Source organism: Corella eumyota, chromosome 3, assembly GCF_963082875.1.
Source record: "Corella eumyota chromosome 3, kaCorEumy4.1, whole genome shotgun sequence".
NCBI lineage: Eukaryota > Metazoa > Chordata > Ascidiacea > Phlebobranchia > Corellidae > Corella > Corella eumyota.
In genome coordinates, this window is record NC_137492.1 from 17,083,728 (window position 1) to 17,108,469 (window position 24,742).

Genomic DNA, 24,742 nt, shown 5'->3' on the forward strand with positions numbered 1-24,742 from the left:
CAACAACCCCAGCCTCGCAAAGTTGGATGCAGAGCTGGGCAAAACAAATGAACGACGAACCGTCTGACATTAAGGACTTAGATTTTGCAAATGAGATATTGCCAACCGATATACCTAATCTTAATGACTTTCAATTAACCTCTTTTGAAAAATCTGATGTTCAAGTTTGTGTAACACAAAGCGATTCAAATCTAATCAAGGCCCTACTCGATGTTGAAAACATATTCACTTTAAAAGATGAATTGACTTCTAAAAAATCAAATATATCAGATAAAAATGATAGCGACAATATTGACAAACCTTCCCAATCAAGTTTTAAGCTAATGGCTTTTCATTCAACAGACGACAAGGCTGAATGTAGTGCCGACTTTGTACTTAAAACAAACGAAATTGACTACTTGGACAACTCTGATATTTTTGACGAAACTTCAAAGACAGAAAATGATTTAGATTTGTCAGATTGGATGGCCGAAGGGAAGGAAAAATGGGTTCCAACGTATACTCATCATTTCTAAAGTTTTAAGAATAAACAAAAGTGTGTATTAAATTTATTTTGATTACTTGTAAAATGGTCGTTAATGGTTAATATTATTGTGAGACAGATTCTGTTGTAAAAATTTTATTTAGTATTTATAACCAACGACATTGAATGCATGCTATATACAAAACAAAAGATAACAAAACTACAGCCAAGAAGCAGTATATTTCAAACACAATTTCCTAGAAGTAATTTAAATTAAATAAAAGAGGTAGTTTTGTTTTTTTATAAATTTAAATTCGAGTTTTATTTTCAATTATTTTCAGTTTGACTTTTTTGAAACATGATAACTTTTTTGCCCTTGCTTTTTGGTGTTGTGACTTCTTCTTCATCGATCGGCGTTACAGCTTCTTGCATTCGGCTTAAAACCTCTTCGCCTTTCTGGGTTAAATCAATACTCATTCTTTTTCTTAAGATGCGGGCGTTGGGGGCAAAGTCTTCTGTGATGTCATCTTCAACAGGGACTTCTTTAACAAATTCGTTTTTTTGACATGGTTCTTCTGTGAGTTTAATTTGCGAAATATCTTGTTCAACAACTTCCGATTGATCTAAAACAGTTTCTTTTTGTCCAATTTCAGGTTCTACTCTGTCTGACATTTGTTGTTGAACGGCTTCAGTAGCAACTTGATCGTGTATAGATTGTTGTTTAATATCTTCTGTAGTTTGTTCTTTTTGTGGTTGACTATCAGATGGTGAAAACATTGACATTGTAGCGAATTATTAATTTTAATTTTTAATTAACATTCTTTAGTGGTTAGTTGATACAAGAATATAAAATTCTGGCTAAATCTTACGGAAATAAACTCTAAATTTAAGTAATGTCTAAATCCATGTTTATTAAGTGGCGTCCGTTCAGCAGAACGAAATTGCCTAACTGTTTTTAAAACGAACATTTGCATTTAATAAAAAGCAGAAATGAATCGTTGGAAAAATAATTCAATACTAGAGAAACGAGGTTAGAGTTCCCATGTGAAAAGAGTTGTTAAATAACCCGCAAATTCGATAAACAAGTTATAGTTAAAAGCATTGGAACTCATTGTTAAAATAGGGAGGAAAAATACGCCAAAGCCTGACAGCAAATAAATAACAATTCAATTTCAAATCAACATCAAAAACTGTTTGTTTATAAAATTAAAAGTTAGCTTATGTGGATTTATCCAAAATAAGCTACAACATACTTTCTTGCTGAGCTGGTTCTGGCGTTACGCTTTTGAAAGGAACATTTTCCATTTCGGAGGCTAGTTGGGACTTGTTAATACCTTTTCTGTTTCTTTCTAGTTCTGCTTTGGCAAGTGCTTCTTTTGTGTTATTGTACCAGGTTTGCACCATATCAACTGCTGTTTTACCATTCTGTATATAAATGTGTTTGCTTGTTATATAGCCATTAATAAGTAACTATCTAATCTTAGAATTAAGATGAGGTTGCATTGTCAAGACTTTACTATAATATTGTTTTTATAAAGACCAAGAATATTCAGTAATGTTTGTTATTCTTACCTTATTCTTTAAGTACAAGTCAGCTCCGTGGATAATCAAAGCTCTTACGACCTTGGGTCTTCCAAGTCTAACTGCGTCGTGAATCGGGGTATCTCCCTCGCTATCCCTTTCGTCCAACTTCGCTCCACATTCAATTAAGTAGCTCACACAATCAACAAACCCAACTCTTGTCGCAACGTGGAGCGGGGAGTTCATCAACTAGAAATTAAAATTAATTTATAAATTAAGTCTTTAAAGGTTTGGTTGAAGTAAATGTTAGTACAACAACGTATTACATTATCTTTTTGATGAACGTTAGCCCCGTAACTCATCAGAGTTTCCACGACTTCTAGGTTCGTTCCACGACAAGCCCAGTGAAGAGCAGTGTTGCCGAGCTAAAAAAATGTACAAAATTGTAGTTACAAAAATAGTACCAAGGTTTTGGGGTTTATTTTTATTTAAATAAAACTTTTTATGCCTTGTCCGAGGTGTTGACTTTGGCTCCTTGAGACAGAAGTAGTTGTAAAATTTGAACATGCTCGTACAATGAAGCTCTGTGTAAAGCAGTTCTTTTGCACTGTAACATGCAAATATAAAAAAAACAATTTAGATATATAGAAATTTTGACACAATTTTTAAAATGTTTCAGTTTACACAATGTGATCAATATCTTCTAAATGTTCGTTGAATTGGTGGTTGTTGATATGTTTTAAATTTGCAAAAAATCTGCAAAATTAAATCTTAATTTACCCCATCTTCTGCGTTTACGTTTCCCCCGTCATCTAGAAACTTGGACACCATTTTTAATTTTCCACAAGAGGCAGCTTTAAAGAAATCATATTGCGATACTGGGCCAACTGGGTCAGCCTAAAAAAAGAGAATAAAATAAACTAAAGTTTAAGGAATTATTTTATTGTGACCAGTTGTTTTATAAAAATATTATATCAGTTTAAATTTGTTGGTTTATGTATGTTGTTAATTTTAATATAAACATTGTTCTTGCCTCTTCAACCTGCTGTCCATCTTGTAAATAATCCAACCTGCCCAAATGTTTTCTCGATGTCTTTCGACGATCTTTTGAAGTCGAATTTCTTTCCTGAACAATAGGCAGCAACGTCGAACTAACTTTCTTCTCGCCACGTCCTTTTCGCAACATAGTTACCTTTGCTTTAAAGCTTGCAAACTTGTCTAAATATCTAATAAATAAACAGACTTAGGCTGATATTTAGTCGAAGTCGGAGCCTAAGAGCAGTAGTTCTTTGTAAGTGGTCCTGTCATGAATAGAAGTTAATTGTAAAAGGCCTATTTCGCAGAATACCAACCAGCTATAGCTACAGTACAACTCGTATAACAACTCACACCTGAATTACTTTTACCCTTTTAAAACTGTCGTCGCCTTTTACGCGTGAAAATGCATATCTTGGTGTGGTAATGACTTACACAGAGGTAATATCTCATTTGCTTATTCAATTGCGTCGGTAATTAAGAGTGACCTAAATTCTAACCGAACTGTATAATGCTACTTTATGCTAGACATGTTATTTTAAGTAATTTTAATAAGGTTTCGTTATAGACTAAACAATTTAAGAGCATTTGTACATAAAAATTATCACTTTTCTGGCCTGTCAACAATTCTTTCAAAGCTTTGTAATAACTAAAATGAGCAAGCTACGTTTCGTAAAACATTTGCACAAACTTTGGTTTTTCTTTAATGTTGTTTATTTGTTTTAAGCATAAACTGAAATCGAATTCATCTTTGTCTCCTTATATACGTTTTTCAAATGCAACGAACCTAAGATATTAGGGGGATTAGTTAGTGCACGTCACCTAAATTACGTCATTATGAAAGGCACCTTCAAAGGGCTATACAATAAACAAGTTAATGTAATATTCTGTCATGTTTAAATTTGTACGTGTTGATTTCTTACCCTAATTTATTGCCGTTGCACATTACATCATCTTGGTTTTAAATGATCTTAATTTGTTGCAGTTATTACACATAATGACAAAAAATATTTTTAAAATTGTAGTTGGGTGTTTTTTAGGATAAATTATTATTTTTTTAATGGGTGATAACTTACACCTAATTTGCATTATATCTATTGTAATTTTAAATTTAAACAATTTGGATTTATTTTTAAAATAATAAACTGTTAAAATAAATTACTATCCTCGCTGGCGTGTAGTTAAAACACCTCTTTAAACAAGGTTAAGCTATGTGATCACAATTTAGTCACAACTTTACCGTTTCCAGAGGCGTGATTGCAATTTCAAAAACATTTTTGTCAATTTTGCAATATTTAAAAAAAACTTTAATGCAGTATAGTGTTTAAAAAGGTTACTAGTTACAGATTATCTTACAAAATTATAGTCTATTTTATGTTTAGATATAGTAATATTATGGATAAACTAGGCGGCAATGGCGCTAATTTGCGCAGAACAAATTCAGTAAAAACAAAACTTACAAATATTAACAAAACACCAAGAAGTAAAATTATTTTTTATTTTTTTCTGTCAAATAAAACCATTAAAAAAAACATGTTCTAGCAATAAGCATTTATATATTATTTATATTATGAAATTCTGGTTGTTTTTATTTAATATTTATTTTTCTGTTTATCCTCAAAAGCAATGAATTTATATTGTTAAACAAAAAATAAGATATAGGGTTTAGTTCCTGTTAAAATATAAAGGATTTTCAATATTATTTGTTTAATTTAGTATGTATATTTTTATAAATAATTTGTTTTACATTTTTATGCAAAAATAATTTTGTTTTTTTTCAGGGAAAACAACTGATGATAATAATATGGAGACAGAAGAAAATGAATATAACTTTGAAAAACTTAAAACATTTCATATTCCAAGAAAAAAAGAACAACAACAAAATAAAGGTGAATTTATTAAACATTTTTTAAACCAAATAATTTTATATTAATTGCTATTTTTATTTAAATAAATTTGCCTTAACTTTTTTAGAACTTTTGAATGAACTACATTTAAATTCTCGTGAATTTACCCACACCATTTATCCAACCATTAAATCCTCATTTTTTTACCCTCAATCCTCAACTAAAATGAAAATTGATAAAGTTGAAATGGTTCATAATCCAAATCTACATAAGGAGGTAAAACAACAAAAAATATAAATTTTTACAAAATTATCAAATTTTTCACCATATAAATATACCAAATGATTTTTTTGTATTGTATATATAAATTTATCCTCGATGGGGAAGGTCGATTGCGCGACCTTAACATAGAGTAACATTAGTTACTCCGACCCAGTCTCGAGTTACCTGTAGCAGTTTAAGATATTATAGATTATAATTGCCTAATAATTATGCTGCTGATTAAGAGCTGGCTCAGCAGGAATTTATAGCGTTTATATTGTCTTACTTAAGGGCGCTACAGCATGAGAGCAGTGGGAAATAAACCCATGACCTCATGTGGTGTAGCAAATGTTCTTACCACTACACCATGCTGCCAGTATTTATTAGGAGTATTTATATATAAATATTTTTTTTTATAAGACCACTTTTGCTCATTAAAAGTACACAATTATGTATATATGTTAAATTTAATTTATTAAAAAATTTATTATATATATATATTTTATTTTTTTAGTTTGTTGAAAAAAGAAAAGACATGAAAGATGAAGGTAGGTTGGAAAAAGATTTAGTCGAAACTTTCGCTTATTTTTATGTCACTACAAGAAATCAGGTTAGTTAATTATTAAAAGACTAAAATTTATACAATCTTGATAACGGCAATTAAAATTTAGTATAATTTATAAAATAATGTAATATTTATATTTTTTTTTGTATACTAAAAACAAAAATTTCATTATTTAAAAAATATTTTTTATTTTTTTCAAGGTTGAAAGAATTTCCCAAAATGGTCTAGAAATAGGAAATACTGCTCTTTCAACATTGGGTAAACCTGAAATGGGGGTTTATGTCTGCAAACATGCTGATGTTGTCAAGTCTGGAGGTTTTGAGATCAATGACAAGGGATATATCATTGTGTTCAAAATAATAAAGGTATTTTAATGTTGATTTTATTTTATTTATTTATCCTCTATGTGAAAAGGCCAACTGACACAACCAAATCGTAAAAAAAATTTCAAAACCCTTGGTCTCTTACTTAAGCTATTTTTTTTAAACTAATTATTCTACTTTAAATTTATTTAAACATTTATTTGTATTCATTATTTAAAACTAGACATTTACAAAAATAAAAATAAAATTATGTTTTTATTTTAGGGTAAAACAAAGATGGTAGTCGAATGTAAAACCCCGACTACAACCCAGGAACCGACCCCTTTATTTGACTCCCATGTCACCAAAATAACCCTTGATGTTGTGAAAGGAACCCACACCCGATTGTATCAAACTCTACAGGTTTGTATTAAAAAAAAAAAAAAACAATATTTAGCACCTAACAGCCATCAAGTCAAAAATGGCTGTTAGAATTATTTTTTTACTAGCCAAACATTTTTGCCTGTGATAATGGACCGGCAGCGTGGTGTAGTGGTAAGAACACTTGCTACACCACACGTGGGGTCGTGGGTTCAATCCCCACTGATCTCATGCTATAGTGCACTTGAGTAAGGCGCTATAAACGGTATGAACTCCTGCTGAGCCAGTACTTACTCAGCAGTATAATTACCGGGCAATTATAATCTATAATATCCCAAACTGCCACAGGCAACTCGAGACTGGGTCGGAGTAACTGATGTTACTCTATGTTTAAGTCGCGCATTCGACTTTTCCACATCGAGGATAAAGATATATACAAAAAAAAATAAAAATAAATAATTCACCCATACATAACAACGGCAATTTTATTTATTTTTTAAGCAAATAAATTGGACAAACATATATTTATCATTCACATTATATATAAATTGTTTATATTTCTTCACAATGTGTGATACTACACCAATTATATTGCATCTTATTAGCTATGGTACTATGCACAATAACTTTTTGTTTTTGAAACAGGAAATACTACATTTTTAGACTTTATAGAGAGTCTATTACTCATAATGAAACAAAAAACTTTAACTATTGAGCATAAATATATATAGAGCAGAATTACAATTTACAGAATTACTTAATCAGCAGCATAATTATCGGGCAGTTATAATCTATAATATCCCAAACTGTCACAGGCAACTCGAGACTGGGTCGGAGTAACTGATGTTACTCTATGTTTAAGTTGCGCATTTGACTTTCCCACATCGAAAATAAAGATAATATACTAAAAAAAATTTATAATATCCTTTTCTAGTACTACTTATATGAATATGGAGATATTGATATGGTAAAGAGGCCGCGTCAAATTGTTCCACACTGTGTTATCCAATTTAGATACAGTAACCTTGATAACAAAATCAAAAGAAAAGAAAGGTAAAAAAATTTTTAAATAAAAAAGTTTATTATTATTTATATTTTATAAGGTTAATTACCTAAATTTAAAATGTAAAAAATTTTTGTATTTTTGACAAATTTTATTTTGTTTTTTTAGTATTTCTTTTCCAATGGAACCCTATGTCGATTCAACAACATTTAACAAAGAAAAATCAATCGACGTCGACGATGCAATGTTGTTTTATTTGTGGCGCGGCAAGTTGTTGGTGAAAGGTGGCACATTTTGTTCGGTGGCACTAAAGTCTGGTCTCGACACTGCCACCAACCTTGCGTTTCTGTAAGTTAAGTTTAAAATGTTGCAAAATTTGGCCGATAATTATTTTAAATTGTTCTTTTTTTTCTAAATTTATGTTTTTTTTTTTATTTTAGGGGTCGAAATTTGAATGTGAAAAGTTGTATGCCTTTAGATAATCTCATAAAATTTTTACCCCCCACTTTACTCAACAAAACTACTAAAAAGAATAACGGTAAGAAATAGACAAAGTAGAATTTAAAAAAATTAAAAAATTTTATAAAAGTTAATTAAAACTTTTTATTAAATTTATTTTTTAGTTATATACCGTGGCCGATATTACAACATTTTTCTACTTGTACCGTCGGACGACAGTGGTTCTTTGAAATTCCGTCAGCTTATGGGATACCTGGTGCAAACTGACACTGTGGCTGTCATACCCACGCAAATGTCAGCTTGCGTTTATTTGCTGCCTGTCAGCGATCTGACGGTAAATAAAATGGGGTTATCAATGCCACAACTTGAAAAGTCGAGCCGGAATTTTCTTTATGTTGTTGTAGTTACACCAAAAAACCTCACATCTCATGTTAACAGTAAGTTATATATATATAAATATTTGTTGTTGTATATATCTTTACCCTCGTTGTGGGAATCTTTAATGCACGACCTATACATAGAGTAACATTAGTTACTCCGACCCAGTCTTGAGTTGCCTGTGGCAGTTTGGGATACTATAGATTATAATTGCCCGATAATTATGCTGCTGATTAAGTGCTGGCTTAGCTGAAGTTCATACCGTATATAGCGCCTCACTCAAGGGTGATACAGCATTAAAGCACTGGGGATCTAACCCAGGACCTCATGTAGTTTAAAAAGTGTTTTGACCACTACACCACGCCGCCAGTATATTTATCTTCAATGCAAAAAAACTAACCTAAAAATATTAATTTTCTTTTTAAATTTTAGCCATCAAAGTGAACAACGTGTTAGGCATAAGAAAGAAAAGAGAAATCGAAAACCGATATTCTGAAGAACTTCAGAATAAATTAAACCAACTGAATATTGATACAAACACTGCATGTGGTGGAATGGCAATCGACGAACAAGCGAAATTGATTGTAGCTCTTAATATGAACACCAAGAAAGTACAAGTAGGTTTATAGGCATATAGTTTTTTTTTTTTTTTTTTTTTTTAGTAAAAAAATTTAAAGCTTAAAATTGAGGTTACTTTACAGCGCAATTATACTTAGTAAACTGTTTACCCAAGCCCCAGTTCTAAGGTTCTTTAGCAAGGGATTTAGTCTTAGTGTAAAATTGGTAATCTAAATATTTGTTATTGGTCTTAGCAGGAGATTGTATTAATTTTTAACACTTTAATTAAGAGTGCTTTGACATAAAAGAAATAGGTATCAAATCGGCATCGTGGTGTAGTGGTAAGAACACTTGCTACACCACACATGAGGTCGTTGGTTCAATCCCCACTGATCTCATGCTCTAGCGCCCTTGAGTAAGGCGCTATAAACGGTACAAACTCTTGCTGAGGCAGCACCTAATCAGCAGCATAATTATCGGGCAATTATAATCTATAATATCCCAAACTGCCACAGGCAACTCGAGACTGGGTCGGAGTAACTGATGTTACTTTATGTTTAAGTCACGCCTTCGACTTTTCCACATCGAGGATAAAGGTATATACAAAAAAAATGGAAATATTAGAATAATTTTTTTTTTGCAGTCTTCTGAAAAACTTCTGCACAACCATTACAAAAGTCAAGGAACTTATTTCCAAATTCCACTTGAGTTGAACAGATATTCGGGCAAGGTCGGAGCACTATGGTCGCAAACTAATCAGAATAGACAGGAATATTTAACACCATCTGTAAGTAGTAAATTGTCTAAAAAATGGGATTTTAAGAAAATTTTCAAATTTTTATTTTTTTTAATTTCTTAGTTTTCTGCTGCGTCAAAACCCCAAAAAATATCTCGCTCTGGAAGTCTATCACTAGGCAGCATAAGAGAGCAAGAGGCACAATTCAGTGCTGACGATGAATTTAGCGACGAAGACAAATCAAAGGATTTAATTATGACATCACAATCGGCGGACAAGCGGAAATCATCGGTCGATTTATCTTTAAAAGAACCAACCACTAAGTTGTTAAGACCGTCTTTTAAACCAATTGAAGAAGTGTTGACTGCAAATAATTCAAGGGAATTAATGTTACACCCAGATTTTATGTAAGTTTGACAACTTTGTTTTTTTTTTGTTAAAAATTAATTGAGTGATATTAGTTTTTTTATTATTTGTCAAAAAGCATGAACTTTTTTTGGTATTTATGTCTGTTTTGTATAAAAAAATATAGGCTAAGCAGACTGTATAATTAACGATATTGAAAAAAATTATACTATTAACTATACGATTAAGAGTAGGGTTACTGGAAATACTAATTAAATGCCAACCCTATGGCTGCATTTTAATTGTCATACTATAGTTACAACTTGCAACTAATATTTGCCCACAATAAAAACAGGTTTTTTATTTAAAAACGTATAAAATTGAACATATAAATAAATATATGTTGTCCACAAACCTTTACTACATTTTTACTGTTAGGATTTTGGAACAAAAAATATGCAAATCCTAGTGTATAAATTTCCTATTTCATTATGACAGTATAAGTCAGAGATATCAAAAGACTCATCAAATAAATCGAGGTCCCGGGTTCGATGCCGACAATTTTGATATTGAGATCGAAAATCAAGTAAAAATTAATTTCCGACAACAAATCCCTTTTTCTACTGATAAAGATTGTCCTTATGCATGTGATGGTGACCCTGCTATTAAGTCAATGCTAAGAGCAATCCATGGGTAAGTGATTACCTTTTATTTTTTATATCTATTTAAATGATCGTATACGAAATTAAGAATAAAGGATTATGTAAATAAGGGCCGACAGCGTGGTGTAGTGGTAAGAACAATTGCTACACCATACATGAGGTTGTGGGTTTAATCCCCGCTGCTTCCATGCTGTTGCGCCCTCGAGTAAGGCACTATAAACGGTACGAACTCCTGCTGAGCCAGCACTTAATCAGCAGTATAATTATCGGGCAATTATAATCCATAATATCCCAAACTGCCACAGGCGACTCAAGACTTTGTCGGAGTAACTGATGTTACTCTATGTTTAAGTCGCACATTCGACTTTCCCACATCGAGGATAAAGATATATACAAAAAAAAGCTAAGAATCTACTCTTGTCAAAAACAATTTGGTTTTTTAGTTTATATAATTTTTTTTGTAATATATAAATATGATTTTTTTATATAAAGTTTTTTTTTATTGTTTTTCTTTTTTCTATCTTTAATATTCTTTGTTTCACTATCATTTTATAAATAGGGCCTTTTCAAAATTAGTTGGTATGAGTAAAGTTATGTAATTTTATGTAACATTAAGTAAGACATTGACTATTTCAAAAAAGTTTTGATTTTTAAAATTGCATATTTGCAAAATTTTAATCAGAAAATACATTTTAAAATAGTGTTAGTCATTTTATAAGCAGCATAAATTAGTTTTAAATTGAGTTAAAAATAATACAGTAACAGAACTTAGAATATTAAATTTGTTAATTTTTTTAATTTTAATAATTTTTTGTGGAAAATTTTTTCAATTAAGTCCATGGGAAGAGACAGAAGAATCAGAGAAGAAGAGAGAAAAAGTCTTGTGGGTACGACAGGTTTTACACTTGAAGAATAATGACAAAAACAAAGATATTATGTCATCAAACTCTCAACGAAAAATCGAAACCGACGAGACAGCAAGAGGTAAGTAACATTAAAAAATAAACTTTATATTATTTTTTTTTTTTATTTTTTTTTTTACATTTTAGTTGGTTCACCAATATCCGGACAAGGTGGAATGAGTGGGGACAGTGGTTTTGCTTCATCATCGACTCCTAACAGTGAGTTTTAGTTTTGCTTTAATTTAAGACATCTGTATTTACTTTGCTTCATTACATAACGTCCTGGGTTCAATCCTCACTGCTTTAGAACTATAGCACCCTTAAGTAAGGTATAAACGCACAAAATCCTGTTAAGCCAAAAAATAATCAGCAAATTAACTTTCGTAATCAATAATATTATTCTATACTGCCACAGCCTACTTAAGACTGGGTTGGGGTGACTAATGTTACTCTATGTTTAGACCATAAAGGTTAACCTTTCAATACCAAGTATAAAAAATTGAAACAACTTCTTTTTTTGTTTTTAGTTGCAGCAAACAGTCAGCAGTTAAACGATATTGCGAACTTGTTAGCTGATGTATTACAAGATAAAGATAATAAGTCTAATAATGGGTTGGAAAACAGTTCCGATGCAAATGCTGCTGTATTGTTACAGGTATTTAAAATTTTAGTTTTAATTTTTTTTTTAGTGTTCCTTCTTTCATTTTTTGATGAATTTTTTTTATTAGGTATTGGCGAAAACTGTTGATAAAAATGGATTCGAAAACCTAAAAGGAATAATGAATGAAATAACTGAAAAAACTACAGATAATACCGCAGTAAATATGCATCTAAAATTTCAAATTTTTTTAACAAAAACTTGAAAAAAAATTTTTTAAAAAATTTTAAATTTTTTTTTATTTCAAAATTTTTTTTAGTCATCGATGTCTATATCAGAGTCTGCTGATTCACAAGAAATCGAGGAAGACACAACAACACCAGCCAAGCTACAAGGTCCAAACAACATGTATGCTTAATAATGATTGTGTTGTTTTTTTCTACATATGCTCAAGTGATTTTGAATATATGAACCCCAAATTTTTAGCATGAAATATTTTTTGTTTTAATTTTAATTGTTAAAATGTCTGGGACATGGCAATTATTTCTTTTTTTTTTAATTCTGTTCTTTTTCTTAGCATTGGTAAATTCTCTTTATTAGAATCACTTTTTTAGTAGAAATTTGGATGTTTAAAGTAATAAAAAACTTTCTAAATAAAAATTTAAACTTTGCATTTTTACAGACCCCCGCTTGATGAGGGGAGTTTATTCTCAGCCCCGCCTCCCCCTCCCGAGTTATCGCTTTCCCCCTTCACAGAAAGCAGCATCAGCCCTACCCAAGGACGCCGAGGTCGATCTCGGACCCCTAGCAAAAGTCCCCATACCCCCCAAGCCAGCCCCGATTCGACGCAATTTCATGTGCCCCAAAACCAACAATACTCCCCCACCTATAATCAACATGAACACACCCCTGAAAACCGGGGTTACAGCCAAAAGGAGGCCCAAAACTTCACCCCAGAAAGGAGGGACCCCTATTCCAGTTATCAACACTCGATTCGGCGGCAACATGTCAACCACGAATCACCCAGTGACAGGCAACGGTACCCCACCTCATTACAGAAAGAACCCTCACCCCGGCAAAGCATGGAAAGGGGGCAGCGTTACTCCCAAGATAGATCTTCACAGGAAAGACATCAACCAAGTAAATCCCCAGTTTATCAAAAAACCACAAGACCCCGGCACTCTAGGTCCCCACAATACTCGCCAGACAGTCGGTACGAAAAAACTTACCCATCACAAAGGGCCGAAACCTCACCATACCACCCGGAGCAGCGTGAAATCAAGCAGAGATCGCCCCCAAGGGGCAACTTCGGACAGGATAGCGAGTACGAGCACAGGTCAAGGGCCTCGGATTACAGATCGCAGCTTGGGGATTGGTCAAGCCCTCCCAAAAGACAAAACTTCGCCGAGCGCGGCCACAATTATTCGCCAGTTAGTCCTCAGGCTCGGTTTGAACCCAGGGTCAATCGACAAGCTTATTTCCCCCGACACCAAGGCCCCCCAAGGCCAAGCCCCGAGCACTGGTATCCTGAGAGGAACAGGGAGCACCCCCCCTGGCGTCCCCAGAGACACCCCCAGGAAGGATTTAACAGTCGCAGAGTTGAAGCACATCCTCAAAGATTGCCAGAAACATTTCCCCGGCCCCGTTTTAACACCCTCACAGCGCGGCGGGTTGTGGCATATCCCCAACACCGAAACAATGGTTACCCACAACCAAGATACGGCAATTACTACAACAGATAGCACCCCTGTTACTTTCAAGCCGTTATTTTCTTCTTACAGTTCTAGTTCGTTTTTATCTTCTTTAAACAAAAATCAGCCTAGCACCTCAGACTTGGGAGGGGATAAATTCACCGTGAAAGTTAACTTTGGAGAGGAGCGTAAGTCTTGGCGTGACAGAATCGGTGATGATTTTAGCAATTTTAAGACGACCGTGCATAATTTGAACATTCCGAAAATCACAGAGGAAAATAAGAATTTCGAAGAAAAAACGAAAAAAATTGAGCCAGGTTTGACTGAGAAAAAAGTTGTGAAAAAGCCTGCTTCTGATTTGTTGAACGTGTTTTCTAGTTCTGATATTGATAGAATTAAGAGTTTGCTGCACAAAAACAAAGGTAAAAGAAAGGAGAACCTAAAATTAACCGACGAGAAACTAAAATCTGACGTCGAGATTTTACTCGAAAAATGTGAAGATCAAAAAACTTTGCCAAACCGTTCGCCAAATTTGGTCAAAAATTCACCAAAATTAAAAGAAGACCTGAAAGATGAAGCTTCTGTTTCTGCAGAACCAAAACCAAGTAAAATAAAAACCTTGGAAAAAGAGGATAATTCTCAAAATTCTGAGAATGCCGACGGAGTTATTTCTGAGATACAAAATATTTTAAGCACGGTCGGTAAAGGTGAAAGTGTTACTGGACAATCCGCCGATATTCTGTCAACAAAACTCCTCGAGTTGGCTTTACAGCTTCGCAAACCCGGCATTATCCCTGCTCCTAAACCCAAAAGTTTACAGGTAAAAGAAATAGACAGCAAAAAAGAACCAGAAAAATCTGAAACTGAAAAAAACGAAGAATCTTCTAAGGATGTGACCCAAAATGCTGCTCAACTATCAATGAGTATTCTTGAGACAATTAATTTGCCGAAACCGGAAAAATCTTTAAAACAAATGCATAGAGATATTCCAACAACATCTATTACTCCAATTGTTCAACAAAATCCTTACATTTTGAATCCAGAAGGAAATATAATTCAAAGTGATGTAATGTCCTTGAATACAGAAGTTGTTGATTTCGCGAGAGATACTAACACACCTACTTTAGATGATACTTACAATGCCAATGAGATTAATGATAAATTGTCTTTGTTTCCTACTATTGCTCCACTATCTCAGATTAAGGCCTCAACTAGCAAAAATGCTGAGCCGAAAGCATTTAAAGATCAAAACGAAAATTTGATAATTAAAGAAAAAAGTCAAGATCATTTTAAAAAGTTAAAAAATGTAGAAGTTTCCAAAAAGAAAAAGTCGGATTCAATTAAATCTCAAACCAAGCAAAAATCTACCAAAATACTTAAAGAGAAAGAACTAAACAAACAACCAAAGCCAGAAAAAGTTCTCCTCAAAATTCACCCAACTTCAGTGGACAAAAAGCCCCCTGTAGCCCCAATTGCACTGGTAAAACCCAGCAATGGAAACCAAAAGCCCGAGCCCCATTATTTTTATGTTTTTGACCCAACTGAGCATTTGGATTGTGCCGCAATAAATGTATTACTGGAAGGAGCAGGTGGCGTACAATTTACCTTAAAACAAATTTCTGAAAAGCTTAAATCCAGGATTGATTTTAAAATGACAGCGGAAATTTTGGACGAGATTCTACCGCCAGGCAGTCTTTGGATAGTTATAAGGTAATTTTGTTATTTATGTTTTTTTTTACATATTTTATCATCGATCTGAAAATGTCGATTTCCTAACCTAAACATAGATCTCAAGTTATAATCTCAAGTTGTTTTTGGCCGTTTGGAATATTATAGAATATATTTTCCCGATAATTAATCTGCTGATTAAGTATCAGCAGTTCATACCCTTAATTGTGCCTTACTCGAGGGCACCACAGCATGGGAGCAGTGGGGATGGAACCCAGGACCTTATGTAGGGAAACAGTTTTGAACACTATTCTTACTCTCTTTATTTAGTTTAGGTCTTAAGTTGTTGGCTTAGATAATAAACCACTTTCTGTGTCTTTAAATAAATACAATAACGCCTTGTACAAACATACTAAAATGTAGTAAAAGTAAGATTAAACTTTAAAAAATTACATAAACTAACGGTATATAATTTATAATTAAAATCTACAAACAAAAAATTTGACAAATTTAAATTTATTTTGCAGATCAGAAGATGTAAATTTTTTTGCCGATGTTCCATATTTACCATTACTCAAATGTGCAGGCACCAAAGTACAATTTATGTGTGCAAGCACGGAGTTAGATGCTTCTTTAAACAAGTACACTAACATTATGAGTGGTGAATATGGAATACTAGTGCCAATCTCTGCTAAGGTTGTACTTAACAATATAAGTAAGTTTTTTTTTTTTTGTATGTATCTTTATCCTTGATGTGGGAAAGTCGAATGCGCGACTTAAACATAGAGTAACATAAATTACTCGGACCCAGTCTCGAGTTGCGTGTGGCAGTTTGGGTTATTATAGAGATTATAATTGCCCGATAATTATGCTGCTGATTAAGTGCTGGCTCAGCAGGAGTTCATATCGTTTATAGTGCCTTACTCAAGGGTGCTACAGCATGAGATTAGTGGGGATTAAACCCACGACCTCATGTGTGGTGTAGCAAGAGTTCTTAGCACTACACCACGTTGCCGGTGCTAGTTTAGTTTATTACATTATTTGAAATTTTTATATAATTTTTTTTAATGCTCAAATTTTTATATTTTATTGTTTTTTTGTAGTGTTGTTTTCCGAACTGCTAAAGTGGATGTCACATTGTGGTTACTACACCAATCCAGAAACTTCGATGAAAATTAATGTTTGGAGAGTTGCTATACACCAGCATGTAATTGATCAAATAAAAAATGCAAGGTACAAGTATAACAAAAAAATGATCAAATCCTGAATTTCAAAAGATCATAAATTTAAAATGAAATCTTTTTACAGCACAAATGTATTCTACTCAACAAACCTACAATACCATGCTAAAATTATCACTGAAACCTTGGAAAAAAATCCAAATATTATTAAAATACTAACAAGTGATGTTACAAATAATGAGGAATTGAATGCCAGTGAGGTTTATAATGTAGCCACTAATATGCAGATCAAAGAATTACATTTCGTTCGACACGTTATTGTATTAACTGGTGAGTAAATTGTTTTTTTAGGATAGTTGCCATTTTTAATTTTTTTATCATTTAAAAAATATCAAAGCAAGTAATGATACTTACAGTCTGCAGCCCCTTAAATGTATGGCAGGTTATTAATAAGGCAATATACATGGTCAATAATATCTAAAACTCTAGAGTAACGAAAACTACCTAATGATTAGGCTGTTAAGTTGTCTTCCACATCAAGGATAAACTAATATAACACAAAGGCTATATAACCTTATTTTTACAGCATACTTTCTAATTTAACCCTTAATTATATTCCAAATTCTTTTTAACTAGAAGAAAATACTGAGATTGAGCAATGGCAAAAAATCCAAAAAGCTGGAGTAGTTGTCACAACAACGAGAGATTTCGTCCAAGTTCTAGCAGAAGAGAAATCATTAAAAGCGGTTGAAAAAAGTCCATATAGTCCTCTTATAAAGCTTTATACAGCCCCAAATTATGAAATGCTTTAGTTTTTTGGTAGAATCATTAACATAGGGCAATAGGACATTGCCTTAATGGTATTAGGAGGTTTTTTTTGTTGTTTGTCTGGTTATATTCTATCTTTTTTAAAACTTTTCATGTTGGTACGAAACAAAATTTTTGATTAATTTCATCATCTTTAGACCCTGCTTTTTTCTAATTTCTACAATTTAAAATTTACCTAAGGTATTGTTTTAATTTTTTTTAATCCAAAAAAACAAAATCATTTCAAAAGATCTTGGGTTTTTGCTGGAAGAAGGCGTTCGTTGTTTTATTTACTTAACATTCAAAATCAATTGAAAATTTATTAAAGTTGGCAAAATTTTTGACAAGGATAATTGATTCAAAATGAAGTTTTATCTGATACAAATGCTCAAAAAAGTTTATTTTTAATAAAGAGCCATAGCATTATGTACTCGCTACATTCCAAAAAAATTTTGCACAATTTCACGTTACTTACTAACTAACTAAACTGTTAATATTGTTATTTCGTTTTTCAACTCTAAATAAAACAAAGCCTTTTAAAAAGCAAACTAGTATAAAGTGATCTATTAAGTTTGTAGAAAAAATAATTTACCTTTAAATTACTTAAACAAATTGTTAACTAAACATGTTAGATTTTATATTTGTGTTAAAAAAAGTTAAAAACATAAACAAAAGGTTATTTAGCAATATAAGATTGTGTTAAACAATAGGCATGATGGTAAATATAGTAAAAATGCATATATATATCACAAAAGAATTAGCAAAAAGGTAATGGTATACTGTATGATTTAAAAAGAAAATGTAGCTTGAAATCACTGCATAAAATTTAATTCCTGCTGTTAAACTACTATTACACTTAATATTAATATAAAAAGAATTTTTATAAAATTTTGATATGTGCGACAGCATTTATAAATACACCTTGACAATGGGTTAGTAAAAGCTTTAAACTGTACATGATTCAGCAATTTTTGAGTGCATCTTCTAAAATGTTGTCATCATCAACTGAATATGGAACTGTTACTGTCAAGTTTTTGTTGGCCTTCATCGCTTGTTTTATGGTTTTAACAGCGTGGTTATTACCAGCCCATGCTCTTCTTGCAACCTTGTAAATATACGTAGATTTAATTTATACATGCCGAGAGCATGGTGTAGTAGTAAAAACCTTTGCTACACCACCATAGGGTCGATGGTTCAACCCCCACTGCTTTCATGCTGTAGCACCCTTGAGTAAGGCGCTATAAATGGTATAAACCCCTGCTGAGCCAGCACTTAATCAGCAGCATAATTATCAGGCAATTATAATCTATAATATCCTAAACTGCCACAGGCAACTCGAGACTGGGTCGGAGTAACTGATGTTACTCTATGTTTAAGTCGCGCATTCGACTTTCCCACATCGAGGATAAATATATATACAAAAACACAAATTGGGTGTTTAACGTAAAATTACACTTTCTAGTTCAAAAAAACCTGTTTTAACTTACCCCATTGCTAACGTCCCATCCTAACATTAGTTTTGCTTTGTATTCTGCTTCATCAGTTCCATCTAAAACTAACCCAAAACCCCCGTTTATCACCTCACCCCAACCTACCCCACCCCCATTGTGTAATGCAACCCATGTTGCCCCTCTAAATGAGTCCCCAATGCAATTCTGAACCGACATATCTGTAAAAAAATTGATTAGGGATTTGGTTTTTATATAAAAAAATTAGTAGTTAGTTGACTTATGAGCATGCCTACACGAATTTTTAAATAAAAAAATATTTTTTTTAAAAATAATTCCTCTGTAGTGCCCTTGAGTAAGGTGTTATAAACGGTATAAACTCCTACTGAGCCAGCACTTAATCACGGCATAATTGCCGGGCAATTATAATCTATATAATATCCCAAACTGCTAAAGGCAACTCGGTACTGGGTCGGAGTAACTGATGTTACTTTATGTTTAGGTCGCACATTCGACCTTCCCACATCGAGGATAAAAATTTAAACAAGAAAAAAAAACTAGTATTACATTACCGGCACAAAACACTGAGCCATCATATATGTTCGACGTCTCCCTAAATGGGCTGTCAGTTCCACTAACATCGTGATGGTCTCTACTTAACACAACTGGTGCAGTAATCTGACCATTTTTAACTGCCTAAAGTGCACAAATTTCATTTAATCTCGGTGCCTAATTTTTTTTATAGAATAACCGGGAGCGTGGTGTAGTGGTAAGAACACTTGCTACACCACACATGAGGTTGTGGGTTCAATTTCTACTGTTCTCATGCTGTAGTGCCTTCGAGTAAGGTGCTATAAACGGTCTGAACTCCTGCTGAGCCAGCAATCAATCAGCAGTATAATTATCAGGCAATTATAATCTATAATATCCCAAACTACCACAGGCAAATCGAGACTGGGTCGGAGTAACTGATGTTACTCTATGTTTAAGTCGCGCATTCGACTTTCCCACATCGAGGATAAAGATATATACAAAAAAAATAAATAACTAAAGGCACTTTGTGTGTTAGTAACCATACTTCATTAAAAGCGGTAGCAATAGCAATTCTGCCTTCCTGGTCAGAATAAAGTATTCTGGCTTGTGATCCAACAACTAGGTTATGTGATCCTGCCTCTTTAATCCATTTAATATTGTCAGCATATTGTTGTTTGACCAGATCAGACGAAGCCTAAAAAAGCAGAAATTTTAATTTTTTATTATTTATTGGTGATGAATATTAAAATTATTTTGAAATTTGTATAAATATACTAATTTTTGTGAACTTACCTTTTCCATTAACTTAGTAATAACTTGCTCTGCTATTTGATCAGTTTGTTGAAGATCTTTAGGGTCACATGATGTACAAACCCATCGAAATGGCCCAAAACCAAGCGAAAAAATATCACTTTACATAAATATTAATATAAAATTATAAAAAATTTTTTTATCTGAAAATTTTTTCAGCATAATGACTTGCAACCAATATTTGCCCATGATTCGTTATTTATCACTATGTTAAAAAGTATTTTTTATATTTTGAACATTTATAAATTAGACCTACATACACACATTTGTACATAATGCTCCTTAAGCTTTATTATATATAGGTATAAAATTTATATTTATACCCCATAATATGTTGTACGTAAGATGGAAATTTAAAATCAGTTGTCCCAGCATTTTCTATCGTGACTCCTTCTTTCAAAACATCAGCACCTGCATTTTTACTTTCCAATAAAAATGCATTACCATAATCCCAGAAGTACATGCCGCCTTTTGATAAGATGTTTATCGCTTTTGCATGCCTTCTAAGACTAAAAAAACAAAAAAATGCAATTTTTGTAAGTAACTTTGCTTTACTAAGGCAGTTGGTTTTTAATTTTTTTTTGTTTATATCTTTATCTTCGATGTGGGAAAGTTGAATGCGCGACTTAAACATAGAGTAACATCAGTTACTCCGACCCAGTCTCGAGTTGCCTGTGGCAGTTTGGGATATTATAAAGATTATAATTTCCCGGTAATTATGCTGCTGATTAAGTGCTGGCTCAGCAGGAGTTTGTACCGTTTATAGTGCCTTAGTTAAGGGCGCTACAGCATGAGAGCAGTAGGAATTGAACCCACGACCTCATGAGTGGTGTAGCAAGTGTTCTTACCACTACACCACGCTGCCGGCTTTATTTTCAAAAAGATAGAGTGTTATATATTTTGTATGTTAAATTTTGTAAAGTTTTTAAATAAATTTTGCTTACGATTCTTGGACTAGTCTTTTAAATTCGGTCGGATTTTTCTTCATAATATTTTGTGCCTCATCGAAAGATATCCCAACAGGATAGTAACCTCCATTGTAAGGGTTATGTAAGGAAGTCTGATCAGAACCCAACTCCACTAAATTCTCCCCAGTTTCTGTGTATAACTGTGCAAGGTGTTCCCTTAAAGATATTTTAACCAAAATTTGTAAAAATGAATGCTTTGTAAGATTTGCATTTTTAGTTTTACTGACTTACCATAAGTCGACTATGTTTCCATGGTAACCAATACTTGTCGACTCTCCTTCCTCTTTGCTCTTTCGGATCATCCTCACAAGCTCATCAAGATCTGCAGTCTTCCTTAACACCCAACCTTGCTTATATCTCTTGTTCAATGCAGTTTCATCAATCTGTTAAAAAAAATATTTTAAATTTTTGTACACTTCTATATTATACTATACCTCCCATTATGTCTATAGAAACACAATAATTTTACCTCAGCAATTACCCCAACACAACCAGCAATCACTGAAGCTTTGGCCTGGGCTCCACTCATTCCACCTAATCCACTTGTAACAAAAACCTTCCCCTTTAAGCTATTAACACCAAGATATTTGCGACCTAAAATAAAAAATAAGCGTTGAGATAATAGAGACATATATTAACATTTTTTATGTAAATCTTTATCCTCGATGTGGGAAGGTCGAATTCACGACCTAAACATAGAGTAACACCAACTACCCTGACCCAGTCTTGAGTTACCCTTGTCAGTTTGGGATAATAAAGAAAACAATTACTTAATAATTAAGCTGCTGATTAAGTGTTGGCTCAGCAAGAGTTCTAACCTTTTATAGCATCTTACTCAAGGGCGCTACAGTATGAGAACAGTGGGGATTGAACCCACGACCTCATGTAGTTTACCAAATGTTTTTATTATATTCTAAACCCTCTTTTTATAAATTGTTGTATTATAATAAAGGATAATTTAAAACTTTTTAACTTACCTGCGTTCATAACAGTTATAGTGGTACCATGCACTATTCCTTGAGGCCCAATATAACAGTAACTTCCAGCCGTCATTTGTCCATACATGCTTACTCCCATTGCAAACATTTCATCATAATCAGATTGTGATGAGTGATTAGGTATAACCATTCCTATAGATTGGTCAGTAAATAAAGTGACGTGATTATAAATTAAAGCTTAATATAAGAAAAGGACTAGTTGGTTTTTAACCTGAAAAAATATAAGAAAAATTGAAATATATTTGTTTTTAAAGGTCATTAGTCAATAAATAAATCTTAAATCTTTATCCTCGATGTGGGAAGGTCAAATTCACGACCTAAACATAGAGTTTTTATTTTAGTTTTTTAAGCCAGCGTGGTGTAGTGGTAAGAACACTTGCTACACCACCATGGGGTCGTGGGTTCAATCCCCACTGATCTCATGCTGTAGCACCCTTGAATAAGGCACTAAAACGGTATGAACTCTGCTGAGCCAACACTTAATCAACAGCATAATTACTGGGCAATTATAATCTATTATATCCCAAACTGCCACAGGTGACTCGAGACTCGGTCGTAGTTACTGATGTTACTCTATGTTTAAGTCGCGCATTTGACTTTCCCACATCGAAGATAAAGATATATACAAAAAAATACTCTTTAAATATTTGGTATATAGCTCACTATGTATTAAAGACATTACCGTTTGTTATAACAAGCCTCGGAGCTGATTTATTGCTTGGAAATAAACCTTGAGGATGACCTGAACACATCACTAACGTTTGTTCATTGTTGATTACACTTAAATACTTCATTAATATCCAAAACTGTATAAAACAAAAAAATCAGCCAAATGTAAAAAAAGTCAGTTTAAGTCTATTTTGCAGCTGGTAAAGTTACAAAATATTGTCTAATTTATTTCCATGAATGTTAACTATTTTAAATTGGATTTTTTTTGTTTATTTTACCTGTGCCCAGTTGCTTAACACTTGTCCATTACCCCCATATGTTACTAGCTCATGTGGAAACTGAAAAGAAAAAAAATTTAAAACAAAATTATTAAAAAATGTTTGGTTTTGAAATTAGAAATATATTCTTACCTGTGCTACTCTATGGTCTAGATTATTCATAATCATAACCATAATAGCTGCAGCATGCTTACATTTACATTTATAACTGTCAATTGAATAGGCTCTAAAAATTAAATAAATCATATGTTTAACATTTCATATTTTAGCTGTTACCCTATAGGACGCTTTAAAAGTTACTGTATAGTTAGGCTGTTAAATTATCCTTTTTCATATTAAGAATAAATAACAATGTGTAAATATTGTTATACTATTTTAAGCCTTTTTATTGGTATTAAATTATTTTACCTAATAACAAAATCTGGGATAAGTCTGTACATGTAAATGTGTCCATAATTTGCAAGTTCAGCAGCAAATTCGGATGCTAATTCCTTGTGATATTTAGATGGAAAATATCTGAGTGCATTAGTTATTGCAACCTGGAAATAAAAAAATTAAAAACTATAAATTAAAAAAAATAATACAAAAAAAACAAAAAACTTAATTCAAAAGTTATATCTATATCATAAAATAGCTTGGTTACTACTAAAATGTATTAATTACTGTACATATTAAAAACTGAAGTATAAATAGATTTAAACCTTTTTTTGTTTATTAGATAATTTGTTGTTTCGGAATGGTGCATGTGGAATAGAATCGTCACGGGGTTTTAGAAAAGGAAGTGGCTCTGGAATACCTTGGGTTAGTTGGGCAGCAAATTTAGCATCCATAATAACGTTAATCTAAACCTAAAATCCTACAATAAGTTTCGAAAAAGGTCAAAATAATTTGATATTTTGTTTGTTATTGTTTACATCTTAAGTCAGCTGTTTTATGGCGCGTATCTGACCAATCAAAACCTTTCATGCACGACTGAATTTTATATTAAATTAAATATTTTGTTTCTATCGATTTTGGCCTTACTATATTAAATTTTAATATTCAATTATTTATTTAACTGTACCAATAAACAATTAAAACCATTTTTAAAGTATTTAAACCTTATTACACCTGCCTAACTATTTTAACACAAATTCTTGTTCAAAATAATTAGACTGTTTCTACAAAATGTAATGATTATTACATAACAAGATTTCGCAAAACATTTTTTCGCTACTTATTTTTTAGGGTTAAGTCCAGTCAACCATAAATTGCGCTAACGCCATGGCTAGATTCCGTAGAGTTACGTAATTATATAAACTCCGAAAGCGGTTTTAAATTTAAGTTACCTTTTCACGAAAACAGATCATTTGTATGCGTAGGTGTTCAGTCAATACACTTGGTATTTACAATTACTTGAAAATAAAGTCATTTCAATTTTATAAGGAAAAGACTTTGAGTAAGGCTGTTAGCTATCTTTAAAAATATCTAAGTTTAGCGTTTTCTGGGGTGAAGCTAGATCCTAAATTTCTTCAGGAATTCAGCTATTTCTATTCATTTGCGGCCAGTCTATAAAACTTTACTTTTGTTTGCTTATGAAAGATCAAAAATTGTCAAACAATAAAAAACAGAAAGATTTACTAGTTTTGTGCCCTGAAGCATATCGTCGGGCCAAATAAGAGAAATTGGTAATAG

The 24,742-nt window shown here is 32.5% G+C and overlaps 3 protein-coding genes across 3 annotated transcripts; 1 reads left to right on the forward strand and 2 right to left on the reverse strand.

Annotated features, from left to right (window-relative positions):
- Positions 1-790: 790 nt before the first annotated feature.
- Positions 791-3,176, reverse strand: LOC145745957 (uncharacterized). Its single transcript, XM_082564137.1, has 7 exons — positions 3,018-3,176; positions 2,765-2,881; positions 2,493-2,591; positions 2,311-2,409; positions 2,036-2,233; positions 1,717-1,888; positions 791-1,206 (listed from the first exon to the last, which is right to left on the reverse strand). Exons 1-7 carry the CDS (start codon positions 3,168-3,170, stop codon positions 791-793), a joined length of 1,254 nt encoding a protein of 417 aa, XP_082420263.1. The 5' UTR covers positions 3,171-3,176.
- A 1,201-nt stretch (positions 3,177-4,377) lies between these two features.
- On the forward strand, positions 4,378-17,900 carry LOC145746463 (uncharacterized). Its single transcript, XM_082564752.1, has 24 exons — positions 4,378-4,502; positions 4,801-4,908; positions 4,994-5,142; positions 5,642-5,737; positions 5,893-6,057; positions 6,280-6,417; positions 7,310-7,428; positions 7,547-7,726; positions 7,819-7,916; positions 8,002-8,274; positions 8,648-8,832; positions 9,417-9,560; positions 9,633-9,916; positions 10,353-10,547; positions 11,352-11,500; positions 11,566-11,637; positions 11,946-12,073; positions 12,147-12,236; positions 12,336-12,411; positions 12,699-15,417; positions 15,903-16,090; positions 16,479-16,608; positions 16,684-16,886; positions 17,193-17,900. The coding sequence occupies exons 1-24, from the start codon at positions 4,394-4,396 to the stop codon at positions 17,366-17,368; spliced, it is 6,174 nt and encodes a 2,057-aa protein (XP_082420878.1). The 5' UTR covers positions 4,378-4,393; the 3' UTR covers positions 17,369-17,900.
- Positions 17,528-23,921, reverse strand: LOC145746464 (urocanate hydratase-like). Its single transcript, XM_082564753.1, has 15 exons — positions 23,770-23,921; positions 23,477-23,607; positions 23,201-23,294; positions 23,069-23,128; positions 22,804-22,927; positions 22,101-22,253; positions 21,593-21,717; positions 21,355-21,506; positions 21,100-21,279; positions 20,479-20,664; positions 20,138-20,255; positions 19,890-20,039; positions 19,384-19,507; positions 18,851-19,032; positions 17,528-18,468 (listed from the first exon to the last, which is right to left on the reverse strand). Exons 1-15 carry the CDS (start codon positions 23,896-23,898, stop codon positions 18,325-18,327), a joined length of 2,052 nt encoding a protein of 683 aa, XP_082420879.1. The 5' UTR covers positions 23,899-23,921; the 3' UTR covers positions 17,528-18,324.
- Positions 23,922-24,742: the final 821 nt, after the last annotated feature.

What these genes read in the sequence shown, in the direction of transcription:
- LOC145745957 (XM_082564137.1), bottom strand. Translation starts at nt 3,170, where the DNA reads ATGTTGCGAAAAGGACGTGGCGAGAAGAAAGTTAGTTCGACGTTGCTG. An exon ending in ACGTAAACGCAGAAGATGGG is followed by an intron (nt 2,592 to 2,764) that starts GTAAATTAAGAT and finishes TGCATGTTACAG; the next exon opens with TGCAAAAGAACTGCTTTACA. An exon ending in AAGTCAACACCTCGGACAAG is followed by an intron (nt 2,410 to 2,492) that starts GCATAAAAAGTT and finishes ACATTTTTTTAG; the next exon opens with CTCGGCAACACTGCTCTTCA.
- LOC145746463 (XM_082564752.1), top strand. Translation starts at nt 4,394, where the DNA reads ATGTTTAGATATAGTAATATTATGGATAAACTAGGCGGCAATGGCGCT. An exon ending in TTGTGTTCAAAATAATAAAG is followed by an intron (nt 6,058 to 6,279) that starts GTATTTTAATGT and finishes TTTTTATTTTAG; the next exon opens with GGTAAAACAAAGATGGTAGT. An exon ending in GATCAAATAAAAAATGCAAG is followed by an intron (nt 16,609 to 16,683) that starts GTACAAGTATAA and finishes ATCTTTTTACAG; the next exon opens with CACAAATGTATTCTACTCAA.
- LOC145746464 (XM_082564753.1), bottom strand. Translation starts at nt 23,898, where the DNA reads ATGGATGCTAAATTTGCTGCCCAACTAACCCAAGGTATTCCAGAGCCA. An exon ending in ATCCCAGATTTTGTTATTAG is followed by an intron (nt 23,295 to 23,476) that starts GTAAAATAATTT and finishes TTTAATTTTTAG; the next exon opens with AGCCTATTCAATTGACAGTT. An exon ending in TAGACCATAGAGTAGCACAG is followed by an intron (nt 23,129 to 23,200) that starts GTAAGAATATAT and finishes TTTTCTTTTCAG; the next exon opens with TTTCCACATGAGCTAGTAAC.